Below are 24070 nucleotides of genomic sequence, written 5' to 3'. Positions count from 1 at the left end.
GATTGCATACAGAATAATACAAGTGTAATCACACAACAACAACAATTTTATTATATAGCACAATGTTAATATAACAGAAAAGAGTCAAAATTAAACTTCAAAATTGTCAGTTTCCTCAGTGGACAGTCATTTAAAAAAAAGAGAGTATTCTAACAGCTAATGAGGGCTTCACCTAACAGATAACCAGAAACACCATCTAGGAGTAGATTGCAGCGCATTAAAGATGGCATATTAAACTGTTGAATGAAGATCAAGACGTCAGAGCTCCGTTCTCATAATTTTTGCCTAAAGATAATGAATTATTGCCACAAGGGGGCATTCAAAGCCCAACAATACCCACTTCACCAACGGCACATCATACATCTACCGCCTACAGCAGGTAGAGATTATAAGTATCAGTAAAGAAATTAACCTCTAAAAAGCGAGATATGTCCCTCTTGTCACTGACGCCCATAGCAACCACATTTTCAAAGAGCCAGAAGAAAGGCCTGTCTTCCCCCTGCTTCGGCCGAGCCTCATGGAGCAGTCGGTAAAACTCAAAGAACAGGCGTCCGGTGCCCTCTGTGAGACAGAAAGAGGTATTAAACCAGGTGCTGAAGCAAAGCAAAAGACATAAACTCCTTATATTCTAGTGATTTATTTAGGCCAGTGACTTTATATATGAATGAATTTCCCAACATTAGCAAAGCAAAAAAGCAGTGGACTCATTTAAACTTACCATACAGACCCTTCCTTGCAGGATTGACTATTGAGAGGTCATTGCATGGGCTTCCACCTATAACTAGATCAAAAGGACCCCACTCGTTTATCTGTATAGAGAAAAGAATCAGAGTCAGGATTAGGGTTATGAACTGAACCAGCAATGTACTCCTAGTGAGTAGTAAATACTAATAAAACTAGCTATACAGATGCTAGAGTTTGAATGTTTTATAATGTCTTTATTGTCTTTTACTCTCCACTCTTGGCTTTTAATATGACAAGGTAAAGTGTCAAAGAAAAGCATGGTCTCACTGTCGGTCATTTGTACATCTGGTAAACAACCATACTGTTAAGCCTTAAAAATATCCACATTTTCTGTTTAGAAGAGTCTGCATTTAATTTCTGGTTTTCCACAATAGAAAATGATATCCAATGCTACTTAGTACAAGCGAGTAATGATATATTTGTAAGTTTGTAGCCATTTGCAAGTTTGGTGTCTCTTTTTAGTAACTTATTCTCACTCACATGTTTGCGCGTGATGTTCCGCACGTCTCCAACGTACATGATGCGACCCTCATGCCGGACGATACCCACAGTGATGGAGTCTTCACACACTTCAGAAGCTATGTAGCGACCCACTTGGATGCCAAGTTCTTTGAGCACCAGCAGTCCTGTGCAGGGTGTAGTTAAAGATTATTTTTTTTAAAAGAAAAGAAGGAGACAGTCTAAAAAAATCTGTCCACTTAAATGATCTGATCTGAAGAACTGGAGCTATCCCTAATAAATAAATCCTATGATGACTAACACAAATATAGCTAATAGCTATATAGCTAGTATAGCTAGTTATATATGGCATGTGTAGTGACTGATACATGGCAATGTTCTGACTAATAAAGGAAGAAAGTAAATCCATCTAATTTTTTATAACACAAACTGGGGAAAATTTTCTAACCTGTGGCTATGCCATCAAATAGTGAAAGGACACGAATGGGCTTCCTCTTCTCCGCCATGACTGGGGCGTAAAGCTTTGGTGGATCCTGAAATTATTGGCAGAGGGGGCAACAGTGAGACACAAAGGAGACAGACTCCTCAGTCACATGGTGATTGAGATTTATGGCCTAGAGGTCAATTACTTACAAAATCTTGATCGTGATTATTTGCAAAGAAGTGCTGGAGACGGCTGGGCCAATCGCTACGACGCTCCAGCAGACCAAACACACCCTTCTGACCGCACATGTAGCAGTTCCATGGGTCTTCTTTGATGGCAGCGTGAGCGGCTCCTTGACCAACAAGAAGGTCCACGCACTCCACACAGAAGCACCTGCGCCAAGGACAAGGACATTTACTTCTAAAATGATAACTAACCCTACCTATTAAAAGCAGTCACAGTGTTAAGTACAGTAAGCGACTAAGTGACTAAATGTGGTAGACTGCATGTTTTCCATTAGAAGACCAAAATAAACTATTAACTGTTTAAAATGGTCTTGATCTGAGAATGAAAATGCAGGAAATGTAACGTGCAAGTAGGGTTGCCAACCGTCCCTTAAAATACGGAATCGTCCCGTATTTAGAAACAAAAGTACACGTCCCGTATTGAGCTAATAAGGGACGCACTTTGTCCCGTAATACAGTGAGAATCAAAAGTAGTCTATAAATGTTAATGGAATTAACGCTTTGTTGGAAAACATAATTCCCAGCCCCTCTCCTGCTTTGTGACCAATGAGCTGACAGCACACTTATGACAATTCGAGTATGACAATTCAGATTACTGCTCATCTCATTGGTCGAGGAAAGGTCGCTTGCGGAGAAAATACCGGAAGACAACAGATGACCACAACAACAAGCATGGCCAACAGGGAAACAAATGCCAACACTGCAGTGCAAGTCTCGGACGACAGTACACCTAAAGCTGGGCAGACACTGTGCGATTTTTTCAGTCACGTTATTCAGCTCCTGCTCAAACTGCACGATTGACTCGCAGGGGTTAGAAGTTGGTAGGTCACGATGCAGGGTCTCACACTATACGACCCGATACTCTGATGCGACCTGAGTGCTCACACTGTGCCTCCATAAAATGAAGGTTATAACAGAAAATCTGTCGCTCGCTCTCCCTCTCTCTGTCTTTCACTCACACAGACACACCACCACCATCAACTTTGCTAAATTGCTAATGAAAAACATTGATCAGGCAGCTGTGATTGAGCAGCGATGTAAATCCAACTATTTTCACAGTTGTTGTGGTCGTGATAATTTTGTGAGGCCACATCGAAAAGGCTCGGATGAGCTTTCCAAAGTTCTACAAGTTGTGCCTCCATCGCTTGTGTCCAGATCACACGCTGCACAGCTGTGCTGCTCCACCTTTTTCACCGACGTTTACGTGTTTGCACGCGAGCAGTGGTCGTGAGGTGTTAATCGTGTCTCGTTACCCCACGTATACTACACGATGCACGATGAAGGCCAAAATCGGGCCGATCGCCAAAACGGTCGCACGACTCAAAAATCGGCTCAAAATGGGCCAAAAATCGCACAGTGTAAGCCCAGCATTAGAGCAGCAATGTTTGTTCGCTCAGAGAAAGAAAAAAAAAGGCTGCAAAAGTACAGGGAGGAATGGGAAAAGGAAAACACCTGGCTGGAAAAGTGCACGATAACACCTTTAAAGCGCACTGCACTGTGTGCCGGCGCACTTTTTCCATAGGCATGCTTCTAATGGTGGGCACATGAAGAACAAGAGGGGCGTGAAAGCTCGGGGAACCCTTAACCAATTTCTTGTCCACCAGGCCACGGCAGAAGCAGATATGGTATGCAAACACTGGTTTGTTTTTTTTAAACCTTCTGGTTAAGGTTAATATGGGCATGTGCAGTGAATATCAGCGCTATGTGGCCAGAAGTGTGATAATATAATTTATTTTGTGTAATAAACTGCAAGGATAGATGATTACAACAAATAGATGACTAATACATAAAAGTAATACATAGATTAATAATGATGATGAGTTAAGATGCGTAATCATGGGAACAAGCAGGTTTACAAACAGAAGCAGCTGATTAGCATTAGAAAAGCTGAAATAATACCTCAACTGAAGCCAATTGTACTAAATGCACTAAATGTGCACTGTTACAAGAATATTTTTCATTCTATTGCTTTCTATTAATTTATATAATTTTAAGTTAAGCAGGACAGAGTTCTTTTAAAGAAAGATTTACTTATATTCTCAAAAGTTAAGCATGACAGGCTTCTGTTTAAGAAAGAGACCTGTTTTATTGTGTTAATGTTGTCATTTTGAGCTAAAAATAAATGGCTAAATGATCATTTGTTTCCCATATGGTCATATCACAAAGAATATGCATCTGCTTAAATCAAATTCAAGTCAAATGGTTAAAAAATAATTTCACACACAAAAAAAAGAGCTACCACACTGGGAAGGGTGAAGACAACTGGGTTGCCCGGCCCTGGCCACGAGGTGTCCCTTATTTATTTTTCAGGGAGTTGGCAACCCTACGTGCAAGTGAAAAAACTTCTGCATCTTTGATGGGGTTTACCAAGGTTGTCTAAAAGGCCCCAAAGTTCATAGGATAACTATATTTGAATTCTTATACAGGTGTTTGTAAGTTTATATACAAGTTTATATGCTGTTCATTTAGCATTTAACCTTCTGTTAGTTTGAGCCAGCCCACCGTCTGGTGATGTCATATAGTTAGTAAGGTGGGCAGTTTTAGTGTCGGATGAGCAGTGTTGGTCAGGTGGGGGTGCACTGATTCCTGTGGGATATGATGTGTGCGTGAATGGTAAGTGATTATTAACCTGTGTTGCATTTTGCTTTATTTGTGTTGATACTGTGATATATTTACCATTTAGGAGCTAATGTAGTTCATAGTTGGAGCGGTATAGGCCACGCACGCAATGCGTGAGTTCACCCTCATTTCACATGCTAATTGATGTCAGTTACTTCATCCTGGTTTGGCTTTAGTTTGCCACATGTACGATCCTCAATATGTTTCTAACGTAATTCATGTGTTATCAGAGCTTCCCTGTATGGTATATGTGGTGCTCGTGATTCTTTAATTTAAAATACGGAGTTTATAGCGGATAATTTGTTCAGAGTACCGCTTAAATGCCGAGCGTAGTTCGACCGGAAGTACCATGTTCCTACTTCCCCTTCGCAATAAAAGCATTACGGCGGATTATAACGGAGAAGCCTTTATTTTCTACAGCTACCGGAAGTAGTTCCTCTGTACTGACGTTAACTTAACCTCGCAGTAATGCTATTTAGCTGGCATAGTGTAAGCAGTAGAAGTGTACTACATTGCTCTGCTCATTTAAAGGATAGATTTATGTAGAGCTACATCTTTTTGTGTTTAGCATTACTGCCTTACACTACTGTGCTCTTTTCTTTATGTATGGTTATGTTAACTATATTGTATTATGCATATATCTGGATATGTCACTTATCTCTTCACCTTATTTATCACTTATTTGTATTATGTACTTCTTTAGTAGAAAACCACACACACACACACACACACACACACACACACACACGATTACAGCCACAGGAATTGAGCTGTGAAGGAAATAAACTTCCTCAAACCAAACCTTAAGCTTTTTTTTCCATGCTCTGGGAGAATTGGTGAAGTGGTGTTCTGGCTGACACACCAGGGTGACCGTAGTGCTAAGGAGTGAATCAGTGCCATAACCGTGTCTATCCCTGATACCTCCACTACACAGGTTATTTGCATTTTTAGGAAAAATCGTTTAAAAAAAAACCTCAACAAATAAGTCTGTTAAGTCTTTCGTTTGTGCCAGTAGGACTGTAAGGAGAAATGTTTGGTCTAGCAGTAATGGTTTAACTAGAAGAGGAACAGGAAGTTGTGACTGAAAGAGCCCCACACACACAGAAGACAGAGTGGTACAATGCCTCTGTTGAAAATTTGATTGCCAGGGTAATTATTAGCCAACAGCAAAGCCAGATGCATCTGGCATAGTTTACTACCAGATTAGAAAGGAATACAGAGGATGGTCCATAAAAGATTAAATATCCAGTGAGCAGCAGTTCTCTGGGTAAAGATGCCTTGTTGATATCAGAGGTCAAAGGAGAACAGCCAGACTGCTTCACACTAATAGGAAACCAACTGTTACTCATATAACCACTTGTTACAACCAAGGTATGCCGAAGAGCATCTTTCAACATGCGACACTTGAAACCTTGAAGGTTAATGGGCTGGAGTGGTAGAAGACCACATCGCGTGCCACTTCTGTCAGCTAAGAACAGGAAAGTGACGCTCACCAAAATGGGAAACTAGATGACTGGAGAACTGTTGCCTGGTCTGATGAGTCTCAATTTCTTCTGCTACGTTCAGATGGTAAGGTCAGAATTTGGTCTTAACACTATAGCCAGTTTGATTACTCTTGCTGACCTCATCCACCCCCTTTATGATCACAGTGTACCCATCTTTTGATGTACCTTGATATAAAGAACAAATATTCTCAAAATTGCATCTTCAGCATCTTCACTGTATTCACATGGCCTCCAAAGTCACCAGCTATCAGTGTGTGTTTTATGACAGACAAATGTTGCCCTGGAGTCACCTGCTGTAATAAGAACAACCACAAAGGTGGTTTGAATACTTCATCAAGTAGGCAAGATACAAATCCAAATATTTACAGGCTGAGATCAAAAAGAAAATCAACCAATGAGTACCAAGGACTCGTATGAGGGGGTTTGCTGACCGTAATGATCGTAGGAGAACATCTGTGTCCTTCAAATAAAATTATACAACATGAACATGACCGACATGTCTCTCTTCTCTAGATCAGTTTATCAGTCATAGGCAGAGATGGGCAGTAACGCGTTACTTGTAATGTGTTACTGTAATCTGATTACTTTTTTCAGGTAACGAGTAAAGTAAGGGATTACTATTGCGAAAACGGTAATTAGATTACCGTTACTTTCCCGTAGGAACGCTGCGTTACTAAAACCGTGATTTTTTTGCCAGAATGTCTCATGACAGTGACGTAAGCAAGTGCGACGTTCGTGACAACAGCTGTGTGCAGATCAACAATGGATCATATATCGAATGCAGGAGAGAGTATGAGCGTGCAGCGTTTAAAGCGTGGAAGTACTGACCTTATTTTGAGTTTAATTCCATAAAAAGTGACAAAAACATTAGCGTCCGTTGTGCCTGGGAAGAAAACTTCTCTTTATAGCGAAAAAAGCCCCTAAACTTCCAAGCAAGCACCAAGTACGCTGAGAAACTCGCGGATTCTTCAACTGACCGCCGCGGCACACCTGCACCAGGGTAAACCTCCGCCTACGCTACTCCTGCTTTACAGGTGAAAATAGAGCAACAGGACCGCTAGTCTTTGATGTTATTTATTTTCTGCTGTGTTTTACTTGCATCTATTTGAAAGACTGAGTGTAAACACAAAAAAAAATATTTTATGTGCTGGAATGTGCAGAAAATAAGTTTAAATGTTAAGCAAATTTCTTCCAGTCAGAGACTGTTGCATATAATTAAATTTTTGCTTGATGCATAAAGTTAAAAGATTAAAACTGATAAAACAAGTTAAAAACAAGAGACTTTTCCATTTGATTACATTTTGTATGATGGATTATGCAGAAAAAGTAGAAATGGGCTGAAAGATCTATCACTTTATCACCTCTTCAGGTTGTAAATCGTGTTTTTAAAAAGTAACTAAGTAACTAAGTAATTAATTACTTTTGAAAAAGTAATCAGTAAAGTAACGGGATTACTTTTTGGGGGAAGTAATCGGTAATTAGTTACTGATTACTTTTTTCAAGTAACTTGACCAACACTGGTCATAGGTCAAGAAAAGGTGCACAGTTTCATTATCACTCTTTGTTTTGTATTTAAAAGGTGTAGATAAAAAGGTTTTTAATGGGGTTTGTGGGTTTTGAGAAGCAGCAAGTTATCGTTAACACTGTCATCCAAATGTCAAACGCCACCATCCAAAAATAGCATTGTTTGTGATCAGTCCAGCATGCCTCTGACAAAGCTCAATCTGTTCTCAATGGTATTTTTCTAGACTTCAATCTAACTGTGTGAGAACACCAGTCTGTTTCTTTATGTTTAACAATGCTCTATTCAACAGAAATACAGTGCAACCACACTTTATAAAATATTTGCTATCAGCAAGTTCTCCACTGGGCTGCCACGATGTTGCCTTACATCACTGCTACGAGATTAGTGACCCATCACAAAGCCTTTATTGTGCATCCAATATGAGCAGTGAACGCACAATCCTGCTATCTGTGCTGGAAAAACAACTGTAAATTTAGAGGCAAGTACTGTCCTATTCAAAAATAAAAAATATTGCTGTTATTTGCTACACAGCTTCACAATGTTCTTTATTAAGCAATAATTTTATGAGTATTTTTTATGACAAAGAGATTTGAGAACAAGTCAATTGGCTGATTATCCTGTAATAAAGGTGTGAAGAAAGCATATGAGAATTTTGCAAAGATTGCAAGTTTTTTTAAAGACCCTTTCATACTCTACTAACAGTAGATTTAGGTTATGGAAGGTCAGTTTATTTTTAGTTTCTTGTTCTTAGCTCACAGGAGTGCCACTTGGTGTGGTCTTCTGCTGCTGTAGGCTTCTAATGCTTCAAGGTTTGACGTGTTGCAAATTTAGAGATGCTCTTCTACATACTTCGGTTGTAATGAGCAGTTATTTCAGTTACTGTTGCCTTTCTGTCAACTTTGCACCAAGAAAATCCCTCATAGCTATGGTTTTAAAAATCCAACTGTTGTCTTGACCACTTAGCATATCAAAACTATAAAAAAGGCTGTGCTCAGGTCAGGTAATGTGTAGCTGTATATGTAGACTAAATCTAGTTCTACCAGACTCCATGCACATCCATGTAATTGCAACACAGGCTCTCATGGTAGAAACCTTACCGACAACAATTGTTGTTCCCACACATGAGCACCTCTCGTCCCCCGCAGCAGATAGTGCAGTATGACTGGTAGCCGTCGTCGTCGTATTGATAAGCACATTCTAGGAAGCAGTTCTGCAAAAAATATCCAAAATATACTCTAAGACACGGGGTCACATCAGTTGCTGCTTAAAATATGTGTTGTTTATTAGGAGCTTTGAAATTTGCTGTGACTTTTAATAACACCCTAGTTGAGTCCAAGTCTAAGCCTTTATCGCAGCTTACCTTGCAACTCTGACACATTCCTCCAGCAAAAAGAGGGTGCTCAAGGCTAACATTCAGACTTCCACAGGAGATACAGATGTCTGCAGTAAGAGAAACACCGTGTTAGTATTTAACAGGCAGAGCTCTGAGAGGAGTGAGCACCCAGAACTCACACCTCTGTGAAACAATTTGAATATCTATGAGATACAGTTGTGGTCAGAAGTTTCCATACGCTCATCATGGGACACGAAGGGTAATTTGTACTTTTAATGATTTCCTGTTATTTTTCCAGAGTGGGATGATTGTACAGCATACATCTTTGCACTAGTTTTAATTTATTTTGGATTTTCTCTTATCTAAACATGGTCAGAAGTATAAATCTTTGAATAACTGGTGCTGAAGGTTCTGCAATGTCTTTTAACTTGACAAGGCCTGTTAGCTTCTCATTAGTGATCATGACTGGTAGTTTCTCTTTGCCAGCATTACAGAGGATAGGCAACAACACCAAGAAGCATGCTTAGAGTAGTAAGGGTGAGTGTTTCAACCTAGAAACACTTCGCTATCCAGCTGTCAGGTAATTGTCAAGCATGGTGGTAGCATCACCCAATCCTTTAACTTCACCTCAAATCAACAGCTGGTTGAAACTTTGATATAATTGGATGTCCCAGCTGGGCAACGATCCCATATACACATCAAAACTGATTTTAAAATGAATAAAGCAGGCTAAAATTAAGCTTCTGGAATGGCCTTCCCAAGGCTTCAACCTGAACCTTATTGAAAATGTGTGTACTATGTACCAGAAAACCAACAAATTTAAATTAATTCTGTCAATACCACCTAGAAGACCAGTCAGATATACAGCCATAATTATTCCAGAAGCTTGCTGATGGCTCAGAAGGGTTGAGCTGCAACTTGCTAAGAGAGACTGAATGAAATGTATGTTTGAGCCCCAAATTATTATTCATGACCATAAGTGTGTGTAAACATTGACCACAACTGTAGGTCTAGATCTAGTTAGTTTAGCTATCAGGTTATGAGAAAACAAACAAAGCTGCTAATAAGGTAGATGAAATTACAGAAAACCCATTTCCTCCTTTTTACTCATTGTTATTTTGTGAACACAGATGCATGCATATAATCGGCTTTGCCCGTCAACAACAGGTACAAATAAGAGGTGTGTCGGTGCCTCCTGAGAGGCCCTTCGGTGTTGCTACAAGCAAGAGCACACAGAGAACATTTCACTTACCCTCTAAGCTGCGGCACTTTTGTCTCACTTCATAAACAAGTCGCTCTGACACAGAGAAATGAAGAATCTGTGTTAGTTCCTTCATTTTTTTTTAGAAGTAAATTCAAAAAAATATAGGAAAAAATAAATAAAACTAAAATTTAAGATGGTATCACGCAAATAAAACTTCTTCGCCAAACATGTCAGAAACCACTTAAAGTATCAGTCATCATGATAATCCCTGACAGCACAAATGCTTTCATGATATATAAAGAAATAATGTAACAAACAGATCATTTGATGGGTCAGTCAAAATACACATTTGGTTATGTTATTGTTGGAGTTTCCTCTGTTTTCCTTGTATTACTATGGGATCTTTATTTTACATTATAAAGCACCTTAAGGCAACTGTTGTTGTGATTTGACACTACATAAATAAAACTGAATTGAATTACACTTCTTTTCTTCTTTTGTCATTTGGAAGAGACGGAGGATGAGTAATACTTGTAATAAAGACAGGGCACTGTCTTTCTAGATAGCATCTATTTATTGTCTTTAGAGCAACCTGAATCTTTTTGCCTTCTCACGTCACTTGCTAATGGATCTCTTGTCCATACCTTACCTCCCAGACCACTATAGTGATGTAAAACACCGCCGCAACCTCCCCAAGGAGCTGGACACAGAGTTCATGACTCCAATATAACCCAATAAATGAGGCACGTTACCTCGTGTTCTCTCATCAATGATGTCCTTGACCTTAGGTTTCTCTGCTGTGCTTTTGCGAGGCTTTTTGGCTGGAGGAGGTGTATAGGCTGCTGCTTCTGGCTCTACCCATATTTCAGGATAAACTTCTTTGTATGGGTTACGCTCCTCTGGGGTGCACAACAGAAGCAAAAAATTAATATTGCACCAAATGTTACGGATGTTTTTAATTACCAAGTGTATAGAATACATCTGCTATGCCATTATATATAGCAATTTTTAACTCTTCCAGATGGGTCATAAATAGGGTTAAAATAGTGATGTCATCTTACCTTCTGGTGGCTCCAAGCCTTTGGGTCCAGTGGGCTGAAATCCTGTCATAGCCCACTCAATCATCTGCTTGTTTAACATTTCCACGGATTTTGAGGTCTCTGTCTCATCACTGTCAGGGCAGGCCATGAAGGCCTTTCCTGCCCGGCTGCTAGCCACCTACAAACACATTCAAAACGTTTTTCACCAAAAATGTATTCTTATTCTATGATATTTACAGTAAAGATCCTTTAGTCCCATTCAGTTTAATACTATGCCTAAAATGGGTGGATAATTTGAGAGGGCTCTGCCTGCGGGGCGTCTTGGATAATTTTGCTCTTGAATTTCTCATTGAGAGCACTTATTTTGAAATTACTTCTTTGTTTTTTTTGCATTTGGCTCTCCAAATTATGGTAATTGCAGAAACGTTTCTGCAATTTTCATAAAGCTTCTTAAACACCCTCTTCCTGAGATGCTCAAAAAGACTGGGGAACATGGAATAAAGTTACTTCTTATTCTATATCTGCAAAAAGACACAAAGACACAAACAAGATGTGCCATGTTAATATTCGTGGCCTTTCTAAAGAACCATTGCAGCTGCTTCAACCCTACTTCAAGTCTTTATGCTATGCCAAGCTAAGTGTCAGTAGGCTTTGGTTTAATGCCACAGCAGATATTGAAGTCTTTACATGAAAGATTGAAAACATGTAAAAAATATGAATGTCAGATACATTCGCTTTGTAAGTTTAAAGGTTTAACTACAACGAAAGCTGTGCCCTAAAATCTTCTCCCATGCTCACCTGTAAGACTTCGTAGATGGCTTTCCTGTACATGGGCTGCTTGTTGTAAGTTGGTTGGTGAAAGGCATTGTTAAAGGAACTTAAAGGCAATAGTTTCTCTACACAAACCTGTGAAAATACACATAAAAATAAACGATTGTTTACACCGCATGTTTAAAGGAATCGTGTTGAGGTAAAAAAAACTTTCCAGACATTGAGTTTTCTGTTTATATTCTAAAGGATCATCTGGCTGAGTAAATAAAACCAATAAGCTCATTATAAAGTCTGTGGCTGTCACTATAAACAGACGTCTGTTTTGCTTGAAGAAGAAAAAAAAAAGACCTAACAGCAATATTAATGTTGGCTCTAAAGACTCACCACTGAGAATTTTCCATCTCCAAACCACATGACCCATCTGGTTCCCTCAGCAGCTCTGCTACGTCCTGTCATCCACCAGGATACGATGCGGCCTGGCCACCAAGAGAATCCTCGGAGCTTCCCCCAAACCAGCTCGCCGATGCCAAAACCACGACCGTCCTGCAGCCAAAAGAAAAGACAAATCATCCCCTCTGCTATGACTTGTGGGCAGAGTTGTGAAACCTTTTTTCAACAGCCTGTCTAGGGATATTTTTTACTTTTTGGATGGTTAGATCGCTTAGATAAAAAAGTTTATATGAAAATGGTGACCGTAGCAACATCACAAATCACCTTTTTTTTCTGAGAAAGCTAAACTCACTTTCCCATAAAATTAACAATGCTAGGGATTTTTATGTGGGAGAAAACTATGAAAAAAGTACAGCTTATGAAAATAGGTTGAATAATTGCCGAATTAAGTAATTGATTTACACATATCTACTCCAAATAACCGTTAAATTAGTGCATATTTAAAAACCTGTCATTTATTTGAATGCTTCGTTTGCCCTTTAAAGTTTGCAGATGTCACAATCAGAATTCTTAACAATCCCAGAAGAAATTATGTAAATATCTGAAATGAATACATTCCCAGAACGTGACCGGCTACCTTGCATGATAAAGATGAACCCTCACCGTCAACTGGATCCTTTATCCAGTACAGACTAGCTTACAACCAGACACGAGTCAGTGGGAAACCCAAAATGATCTTACCTCATACTCAGACTCAGTGTCTGGAGTCTTGGGGGATGTCTTGTCTTCTCCTTCGATGGCGACAGGCTCTGGGGTCGTGGCCACAGTGGGGGAAGCTGGGTCAGTAGGCTGTTGCTGCTGTTGCTGCTGCTGAGGTGGCTGCTGATGTTGCAGATGTTGCTGTTGCTGTGGCAGCACCAGCGGTGATTGCTGTTGATACTGAGGCTGTGACTGAGACTTAGTGTGTGGCTGCGGCTGCAGCTGCAGCTGCTGCTGCGGCTGCTGCTTTGAAGGCTGTGGGTGTTTGATTATTGAGACCTCTTCATTCCGGGTCTCTGTTTCATTATCCTCGTGATCCTTCATCGCGTTCATTGCTGACATTTGTTTGGCCTTTTTCTCTGCCTGAAACAAAGCCAAGTGATAACAGAGATGAGGACATGATGCGTGCAGTCACTGAGTTTAAGTAAGTTTAAGCTAGATATCAAGATATCAGGAATTTACACTATTAGAGGATTTAAAAAAATATAATTTACAAAAAATATGTATAAATGTGACCAAATCAGACATAGCTGTTTGTATATTAATACAAACAGCTGAAGAATAACTGTGAAAAAAGAAGAAAAAGAAGCCACTTGTGATGAAGCTAACCAGTAAGAGCACAAAGCTGCACTTTCTGGATTGGCCATTTGAGGCTGGCTCCAACAGCAACTCAATAACCATACCCTCCCATGTTAAAACATGGTTTTGGTATTTATAGAAAAATTACTGCCCTCACACCAGCTGTGCAGGATCTGATTTGTTAACACCTCCGTTTTAAATATTATTAAGCCTTAAAATTACAGGTGGACGGAGCTGTAACAGCTAGCTATGTTCCAGACTTCATCTGCATCTCTCATTTTGTGTCTTTTCATGCAACTGTGTAGGGGTGGGCGGTAGAAACGGTATATGGTAGAAACGATATAAATTTGGCCAGCAGTAGATTTTTACTATACCGCAATAGCACATGTTGATGGTGTCATTATCAAGCTGCGCCTGGTTGCAGCGGCTGCAAACAACATCATCTAACATTGGGTAGGATGTTTTTTCGGGTAGGATGGATTCCCAGAACACCGGGCGACAGTAATAGCAAAGAGACAAAGCACTTCTGGAATATGAGGAAAGTCAAAAACTGCGCTTCCTCCACTTCCCTACCATTGATTCATTAATGCCGAATTCCCTCGCAGCTGCTCTATTCCCATGTTGTTGCTGTATATTAATGACTAACCTCGTATTGTGGATGGATTATCTTAGTTGTTCTCCTGACTGAAGTTTGGTCCGTTTATAGCATCCTGCTATGCAATTGCATTTGTCCCTAACCAGCAGAACCCTCACGTTAACTTTTATCGAGTGGAAAAAAGTTAACGTTCATCCTTCAGCTTCACTGTGCTAATGTTATGCTAACATAGCTGTTTTGCTAGCAATCACGTAGGACATTATTATATACCAGCTAGTCCAACTTCAGTAACCCTACAAACGTCACTGCTTAGTTTTCTGTCCTCATTTATGTTGGAAGTGATAGCAGAGCTGTACGTTTGAATTTCTTCAGATATCTCTCAGTCAGAACATGGCATGTCATGTTTAGGTGGAAACCAGCGAGCTAACTTCCTGCTAACTTCTAACTCCGTTGAATGGTAAATGGTAAATGGCCTGCATTTGTATAGCGCTTTTCTAGTCCCTAAGGACCCCATTGTGTTGAATTTAATAAATTCTGTTTTCATGGATGCCTGGATGTTAAACTTAATTGTTACAACTGGTAAAGCAGCAACGCTGATCATTTTATTAAAGATGAAATAATTTAGACAGTTTTTAACTGTCAGTAATGCCGCAGTGTTCCTTTGACTTTGGGACCTGAAGCAGATGGAGTTTTGGACCCAGATTACCAGGCTCCTGACTACGGTAGCCGTAATGCTCCGAGGCGGTGTGGCTTCATAGCTTACCAAAGTCGTACTAAAGCATTTTTGACAGATTTTTGAGCGCCGTGTACCACATAAAATCTGTTTGAGGTCAGTAAGCACAACCAGAATTCATACATAAGCCACACTGTCGATTTTTGAGAAAATTAAAGGATTTTAAGTGTGCCTTATACTTTGTAAAATACGTTATACAGAAGAAAAGAATATATCGCAATATATATCGTTACCGCACATGCTTCAAATTATACCATGATATGGATTTTAGGCCATATCTCCCAGCCCTACAACTGTGTGACAAATACTGACTTGCTGTGCAAATAATTGTACCTTTTCAAAAATTCTGAGCACCAGTTTTGGTGAGTGATACTTTGTTTATATGTTACTTGGCGCTAATTAGCAGCTGTCTTTTTCAGCATGGTAGCACTAGCTAATAACTTAACTAATACCCCACCAACTTGTCAAGATATGTAATGAAGCACAGGAAACCCAGGTACTTGCAAAAAAAAATAAAAAAATCAGCCAAGCAATGATGAAACATCAAGATTTCAAATATTTGCTGTCTTAACTTCATTTACTATAATATTTCTCAAAACGCTGTGAAAAATCTAGCTTATTTGAACCAAATCCTCATATAACATACCTCTTGGCTATCAGAGCAGAAACCCCCACGCTTTGCAGCTAAACATGGGTGTGCGACCCTTTAGCCTGATAACACTGTGGTTTGTGTTTGATGGACAACCTACTGAAGTGTTAAACTGAAGCTTAATCATTTACCAACGTCCTTTATGTGAGTATTTATCAATTTGCAACATTCTTAAACCACAAAAATAGGCACAGTTTGACATTTTCAAGTTAAAAAATTAATTGAAAATAAACAAAGGTAGATAAATGATGTGTAACCTGTGCCTCACTTCTAGGCTGAGCTACTGTAATTCGTTATAATCAGGTTGCTTTAAAAACTCCTTGAAGAGCCTTCAGTTGATCCTGAACACTGCAAGGGATGGATCAGGTGACACTGAACCCTTCTTTAGTAATGCTGCAACAGGCTTAGGCTGCTAGGGGGGGCTTCCTGTTGCTCATTCAGTCTGTTTTCAGTACCTCTGTTAATACATCACTAAATCACATTTAATCTTTATTAATTATTAAATATCTCTCCCATCATGAATCTTTTGTCCTGTCTTCCTCCTGTCATGCCCAACCGGTCACAGCAGATGGCTGCCCCTTCCTGATCCTGCTTGTGGTAAAGGTTTCCTCATGTTAGAAGAGTGTATTTCCTTCCTACTGTCACAAAGTGCTTGCTTATAGGGGGTGGTGTGATGTTTCTTTTTGTTTTTTGTTGTTTGTTTTTTTGGGGGGGGGGGGGGGGGGGTCTTACTAACCTCAAGGAAATATAAACGCAATATATCAAAGAAGTAAAAAAAATAAAAAATAAAAAAAATGTAAAACTGCCAAAATGTCTGTGAAGGTTCTCAGTCATCCAGGTCATCGTAGTCAAAGGAGCTTGCAAAGAAAAGCGTCTGGACTTCTTTAAGTTGCTTGAAGACGTTTCACCTCTCATCCGAGAAGCAGTAAAACTGCCAACAACTTCTATGGACACAGTTTTTTACTCACAAGGGTAACAATTTGTTACGCAGCCCAGTCTTCCATAAATCTGGTCATGCATGAAATGCTTCCCTCAGATATAGATATAGCTGTACAGAGGCTGACGGATTTGAAGCTATTTAGCTATAGAACATAAGAGGCACGCCTCATTTCTGCTGTGTAAATGCAGAATGGTAGCCTTTGCAAACGCGTCTTTATCTCTGCGTGTGAGACCTATTCATCAGCAGCACTGAATACAATAACTCTATAGTGTACAGACCTGCAGTGTATCGTTCACTTGGTTTGTGGTACCTGACACTGAACCGCTAGGTCGATCAGAGAGGACGAGACACAGCCGGGACTTAAGCCTCTCACAGCAAATCCCCAACAGCTGCACTCATTCTGATGTCTCTCTCTCTCTCTCTCTCTCTCTCTCAAACACACACCCAGTAGGGCTGTACTGCGAACACGTGCTAACTTTCTTCTTCCTTTCTTTCTTTTCCTTTGTCACACACAGAATATATGCAGTACCATATGTAAACACGTGCTGGTCATACTATAGGCTCCACGTGAGAGCAGTGCTGCACAGCTGTGCTTACTTTTGCTCAAGTGTTTCTCAGGTTCTCATATCTCACTCAGAGGCTCTGTGGGAAGAGGAGGAAAAAAAGTCAAACAGCAGAGAGGCTGAGAGAGAGTATAGCACAACGCTCCGTCCTCTCCCCCAGTGTGACTAGTAAACAATAGTGCCTTTAAGGGGAGGTAGTGCCGAGCATGGGGAGGGGTGTCGGCGCAGAAGAGTAGAAACATGTGCTCTTTAATCAAGAGGCTCTGCTGTGGTTTATAAATATCTGTACTGTAGTGCGGGATGGATGGTTCAAAGCCCTTGGCCATATGTGTTAGGCCTCTTGGCTCCAGTACAAGAACACTGAAGTTAGTGTTCGAGAGCCCTGCGTGAATGTGCGGTTCCAGTTGGTAAAATACAAAAACTACCAAATGCCAGTTAAGCTGACATAGTTTGTGGTGGAATAATCCGTGTTGTTATGGGCAAGTGAGGAGGGCAGTCACTGGTGTAGCTGTGACGAAATGAGCTGACTTAAGACTAACTGGAAGGTTAGTTAGTCTTGGTTTAATGAATTAAACTGGCACAGTGAGTTTCTTCATATTTGTTGACTGGTAATTGCAGGTATACAGAGTTATCTGTAAAAGCCAATGAAGCACCTTTTTCCTGCATTCGTTTTTGTGTTTTTAGGACTCGGCTGTCTCCATGACTCCTTCTCCTCGGAGCCAATGAGAAAGTGACGCTGAAAATGCCAGTGGGGGGAGGAGAGAAAGTACAGTGGCTATAAGAACCAGATATTTGTCTTGCCCCCTTTTGGGGGCCTCACAGTGTGTGTGCAGCTCCACCAGCAAGACAGGCCCTCAGAGTCTAAAGGGGAAAATACGAAAGGAGGTAGCAGAGACACAATGCGGTCTTTATCACTTACACACGCCTGCCCGTCACTGACAGCTTAGAAATACCAGATACCAGAAATACCATATATCCGCTGTCACGCCGTGCTGAACAACAATACCAAAAATGACAGCAGACATACTGTAGTTGTAAAAACACTGCAAAATAAATGTGCTGAAAACAACTACACAATCCCCCTTCCCCCACCCTCCAAAAAACTATGTTAAATGTTCTAAAGTATCATGCAAGACTAAGCTTCCAGTGATCGTGGACTTTCTTATGAGCAGAGAGAAAACAGAAGCTCTGCAGGCCCCTGGCAGACTGTGGAGACATGTTGGGCGCACAATAAGGGATAATCAGACTTAGAGGCTGTGCTGCATGATACCCTGAGGGCTCAAGGGGTGACAGAGTGCACTGCAACGGAGGAAGAAAAAAAAGAGAAGTGATATTGGTCTCTGGGGTGTGCAGATGATACTTTACTATCAAATCTGGCAGCACTTGTTAACAAAAAGGTCACTTTTACTGCATAGCTGCAGTCAGCAACTGTCTATTATATGGTTATTAACTTTACAAGTTATAGACGTCTCAGTATTTACGGGTCAAAGATTTAAAAGTGCAGTTGCTGAGATGAAACAACACTGTGCATGTTAAAAATAATATGATCCAGCTACAAAGAGAAAATCAAATCTGATTACAGAGAGAAGCGTGTTAAAACTTCAAGAAAAAATGCCATTTAGTCAAAACAATCAGGTATCCTAAACATTAGACGAAATACACTGTCACAAAAATTACACTGAGCCTTTGAAACAACACAAAAGAGTGTGACCTTTGAATGCAGTAGTCTGTCATGCGCAACAGGCAGGGGAGGCACAGCGGGGACTCATTTGTGTGACTGTGTGATGGATAATGCAGTGAGATGTCTTTTCAGTGCAAAGACCTAAGCTTATCTGCTGAGCAGAACTGCAGCAAAATAATAAAAACTAAAGCCACAACAGGTGTAGTTAACTCCAAATGGAGAATAATCTGATCCTAAGCTTTGAAAAAGCTTTTAGCGTGGAAATACTTTGCAAAAATGCACAAATGTCAGGTTCAGCGGCTACTGCTTTCATTAGGCTGTTTTTAGCACTGATCCCTACAACATGAGTGTCCTCGGAAGAGGGGGTGCGGGGGGTCACATCGCCCAGAAAATACGTTTTAAAAAAGGCCATCTGTTTCTCATTGTATTACATCCCTTTAAGAGATAATTAGGAATTTTACAGAGCTACCCATGAATACATAAATCAACTTCTCCATTAATCCACAACTAGAGTTGTTAACAAAAAAAAGCCACTTAAAATATTTCTAAGGGATTGAGTTTTTACAGTAATCTATGTTAGGAGTCAAACAGAACAAAGTGCACAAAGATAGGAAGAAAAGGGCTTCACTTCACACTTTTTCTAGGTGCATGTTATGTAAGGTGAAGGATACCGGCACTGAGGAAATAAAAAACAAACATTTTTTTCAAAAGTTAAATATACTTCACCTCTAAAAACAATGCTATTCTAACATTTCTAGCTGCTGCTCTGAAGCAGGAAATAGTTTGAGCAAGTATTCAACCCAGGGGAAAAAGTTTTTTTCATGCCAATCAACTTTTTCCCAAACACGGCTAAAGCTCCCTGCTCCCTCTTCCTTTTTAAAGAGACGTTTCCCTTTAAGCCGTGCAGAGCAGATGGTCCACAACAATTCTCGTGGAAATACCTGAAGTCAGCATATTCGCCTCGCTGTAAGCAGGCTAATCAGACATGCACACTATCCCCCTGTGTTATCAAACAAACAATGCAGTGCACATACCCATACACGCCAGCGTGCAACCCTCATAATCCAGTGTGGGGCTGAAGTTTTTTTTCCACCCCCACTCTTGGCGTAGGAGAGATCGCTTAAAAAAAGAAAGCATGAACATTTCTTTGTCTGGGAATTCAGGGTCAGGTGATTGCCGACAGGAACGCTGGTTGGCTAGAGAGGACTTGCAAAGTTTTGGCAAGGAGCCAAGAGGCTCTCTTGCAAGCAGGGTTGGAAATTTGCTGCAAACCTCATCTTCACCCTCATATCCATAGCACAGAGTTCATTTCCATAGCTGGGGGAGGGGTCCTTGGAAGAATGGAGCAGGGAAAAGGAGAGGGAGAGACCGAGAAGTCCACTGTAACACAGGGCAAATGAAACAAACAGGGATCCTGGAGAAAGTGCAAGACAGCCTTTCAACAACATATGGCCCCTGTTGCAGCAGAATGCAACAGCAAAGATCTTTGTAGCAAGAGCAGAACCAAAATTACGGGATATGAATCATATCAAGAAAGGGCTTTTATGTCAAAACAAATCATCCTTTTATGCAAATGAGTTCAAAGCTTGCAAAAAGCCAGATAAGAAAAGGATGGGGAAGGGGGGGGGAGCAGGTACATTTAAAATTTGCATCTTGCAAATCCCCATAAATCCCTGTCTTGTACAGCTACTTCTTCAAGAGTATCCACCTCTGTTTGGAAAATGTGAACTACCCACTTTGTATTTTATGACATTTCACTCGTAGGACTAATTTGGCAATATTTTCTCTCTGGAGACACTTTTACGGTCCCGAGGAGAGCAGAGGGAGAAGCGAGCAGCAGAAGAAATGGAAGACTCCCCATTATGTAACAGATGAAGGTAGGTGCCATCACATTACTATGAGGATTAAGTAAGCAATGTGGAGAATTTTACAATGATGAAGGATGATCTATCATCATTCACAGATGATAAATGTTCTAAAAAGAAAAATCAAGGATAAATATTTGCCAGAAGATAAAAGAGCAAGCTGTGTGATTGTTCTGAGTGTAGTTAATGGATATAAAATATTGTTTGAAGTGTGTTAACAGGTAGCACAGAGGTCTTCATAAAACCTGCGTAAAAATCCCCTCCTTTATTTGGAAGTGGCCACTGGTTCTGGCAAAAATAAGAAAAAAAGGAAGGCCAACTGTACCACAATGCAACATCATCCAACAGTAAAATTAGACAAGTGGAAATTCCTGGTTTGCAAATGCTGTTTGATTCAGCAAGAGTACTATCAGGGACCATAAAAACAGATCATATTTCTCCTATTTCAGCTTCTCTTTATTGGCTTCCTTCTAAATTCAGGAATGACTTTGAAATCCTTATTCTGACAAAGTCCTGAATCATTGGCCTCCAACATATTTTTTTGTATTAGAGCAGTTCACTCTCAGAGTGTAGACTAAAAGTAGAATGGGAGGCAGACCCTTCAGCTTTCAGGCACTTCACCTGTGGAACCTCCCAGTTTGCATTTGGTAAACAAGCATGCTCTCTAACTATCATATTTGATAAAGCTTAGAGTTAGCGCTGTACTCGGTGACCCTGGACCTTCCATTAATCTCCTAGAGACTGAATGGCGACCGCCTGGTCAGAAAAAATATATATGTAATTAATCAAAAAGATGATGACATGCAAAAAAATTTCTTACAACTGCTTTGGTTGCTAGTATTTCGCTGCAGTCGCCCATACAGAAGAGGTCAGCTTGTCTAAAAGCACTCCAACTACATGCTAAACCATAGGGAGTCTGTGAAGAGTGGAATGCAAACAATAAAAAGGAAACCATTTATTTTCACAGTAAAAGTTGCATCTTTTGAAGTGTGTTGGTTTCAGCAAAAAGGGACAACTTTTACTTGAATAGCAAAAGTTCTACTTTTGCACTTTGCAAAAGTAGAACCTTTTCAAGTTTTGCAACCACATGTTTGCAAATCCATGCAACCACAGCCACAGAAATCTGCTGCTGAACAAACCAATTAGGTTTTTGATGCAGCACCTTCTTTGCATCCAATCTCACCCAGTAGCAGCCAGCAACCTCGAGGAACCACTCAGCAACCTGTCAGGGCATACACATTTTTCTCTACCGACTGGAGATTGGCAGGGGGTTGCCAACCTGTCTGAAGACCTGTGCGACTGAGGCCTTAGTTATGCTGCTACCAACTGAAGCTGCTGGGGGACTTCCCATGATGCACTGAGTGCTTCTTTTCGACTCATGATGCATTTACATGCCACTATAAAATCTACTTTCGGCAGCCCCATTATTCAATAGGGATTGCTACAGCTGGTTGCTCAGTATGTTTGATTTGGCAATACTGTCAGGGGGGCTTTACTTTAAAATACAAAACACCTTGAGGCGATTGTTGTTATGATTTAGTGCTACATATAGCTATATATACAAATTAAATTTACTCTGCAACTGTTGGGTTGAAAGATGAAATGATTGCTACTGTGATTACGTTTCAAAGCAGTAAAGTCGGCTGGTGTTTGTCCAGCAGAGGAACTCTGACTTTGTCTATAATACGTTCTGCAGTACAAATAGCAAAGTACACAGCACAGCTGCAGATGGTGGGCAGAGTCAAGCAGTGTCTTCACATCAAGTTGTTAACAACCTTACAAATACATTGCTAGAATTTTTTTAAGTGCATCTATAATACACTACTTTTTTCTATTTGACTGAATACACAGGAAGAAAATGGGTTAATATGCTGATAATTACTTTTTTTACTCCTGAATCCTTTCCCATTAAATTATGAACCCGTGCCATATATAAGCATCTGCGAAAGCTTTGAAAATACTACTCTTACAAGATCATCCTCACACTGGACTTCTTCAATTTTTAAACACCATTTCTTAAATCTAAACTTAGTCTGATCTAGCCAATTAAAAGTACATTCGATATTAACAAAGACAGAGGGAGAATCTGTCCTTAGGAGACTGCATTGGCTGGCTCAGCTTCAACACACCAAAAGCAGTCAGAATGATGCAAATCGAAATGTAACACATTTTCATCCAGGAGGCATGAATCATATCAACACACCAAACGAATGCTATTTACACAGCTGTGTGTGATTTCTTCTCTGCAAATGCAAGACACAAGAACTAAGCCAGGAGACACAGGAGCCTACTGAGCCAGAAAGGCCTGGAAATCCACTGAAATAAATGGTACCTTCATGAGATATCAAATGACCCATCAAATACACTTGGCAGAGCATGAATGCACTACGAGCTCTGTCTTTTACCCTGGCGGCTTTAGTCAACGCCTGTCACTCATCCTGCCGTCTGTGGTGGCTGGGACAGAGCTGGGGTACTCACCTCCATCTTCCACTTGGCCAGCAACTCCTCTCTGGTCCTCTTGCTAATGTAATAAGGGTCACCAGCCTGGAAGGTTATTCTGGGCATGGGCCTCTGACGAAGGCTGATCTCCCAACCAACTCCCCCTCGCAGCCTGCCTCGACCTCCCTGTTTAAGGCGTTAAAAAAAAAAGTTAGCTATTTGTTTTTGATTCTTCTTCTGAGAGTTTCTGTCATAAGGAAGCATCCAGATTTGTAGTAAAATGACTGATCTGTCGCTACAACCTGCAAATTAACAATTTAGGTAACAACTGGGTAATAATAAACTTAAGATGGGGTTAACTACATTGCTAAAAATATGATGTCTCGCATGCTGGTGATTGGTCAGGCAGGAAGAAATGATGTCACCATGTCTAACAGACTCAAGGCCAACAATACCGACTTATACAACAAGCTCCCAAGTGTATTTGATATTTCAAATTTATACACCATCAGGTACCATTTCTTTCATAAGTCCAAAGGCAAGAAAACGAATAGCCTCCACTTGTGTAATGGTGCTGATACAGTGTAGGCTTCTTTGCTCCATTTATGGGAAGGCATGTGGCAAAAGTTTAATGAGTAAGTTTAAAGGAATAGCTTCTCATTTTTGCCATGTTCAGTTCAGAACCCAACCGGTTTGACTTCTGGTTTGACACGAGCAAGGTAATTCACCCACTTCAATAAATGAAGCTACACTTCTGCAACGTGGGACAGTCACCTTACCTACATTAACCAAAGAATAAAGACACAACAGGACAGAAATCTTACCTCAGTCTTTACCGCATCACTCCCATCCTCCTCCTTGTGCTCCACATCTAGAGAGAAGACAGTGACACAATGGATGGCCTGAATCATTCATAAGAGAGAGGGAGCTGGCATCGGCTTTCGCTGTATCAATGTTGAGCTTCAGTGAGCTCTCGTCCATCACTGAGCCATATTATACATATATTAA

The 24070-nt window shown here is 40.4% G+C and overlaps 1 protein-coding gene across 1 annotated transcript in view; it reads right to left on the bottom strand.

Annotated features, from left to right (window-relative positions):
- Positions 1–24070, bottom strand: part of LOC146686241 (DNA (cytosine-5)-methyltransferase 3A-like) — a 51531-nt gene that overhangs the window by 8338 nt on the left and 19123 nt on the right. Inside the window, exons 5-19 of the mRNA XM_085440652.1 lie at positions 23887–23933; positions 23102–23248; positions 13001–13381; positions 12254–12412; positions 11897–12004; positions 11120–11276; positions 10811–10957; positions 10107–10151; positions 8882–8961; positions 8619–8731; positions 1837–2020; positions 1652–1736; positions 1225–1370; positions 719–809; positions 413–561 (exon numbers count right to left, since the gene is read on the bottom strand). Of these exons, the coding sequence (XP_085296778.1) occupies positions 413–561; positions 719–809; positions 1225–1370; positions 1652–1736; positions 1837–2020; positions 8619–8731; positions 8882–8961; positions 10107–10151; positions 10811–10957; positions 11120–11276; positions 11897–12004; positions 12254–12412; positions 13001–13381; positions 23102–23248; positions 23887–23933 (2039 nt within the window). The remainder of the gene's footprint in view (positions 1–412; positions 562–718; positions 810–1224; positions 1371–1651; positions 1737–1836; positions 2021–8618; positions 8732–8881; positions 8962–10106; positions 10152–10810; positions 10958–11119; positions 11277–11896; positions 12005–12253; positions 12413–13000; positions 13382–23101; positions 23249–23886; positions 23934–24070) is intronic.

Source organism: Copadichromis virginalis, linkage group LG19 (genome assembly GCF_057382275.1).
Source record: "Copadichromis virginalis isolate Kocher_CV1m ecotype Utaka linkage group LG19, C_Virginalis_male_GT1.1, whole genome shotgun sequence".
Lineage (NCBI taxonomy): Eukaryota > Metazoa > Chordata > Actinopteri > Cichliformes > Cichlidae > Copadichromis > Copadichromis virginalis.
Note: the sequence above shows the minus strand (reverse complement) of the source record. Positions and strands in the feature narration are given on the sequence as shown.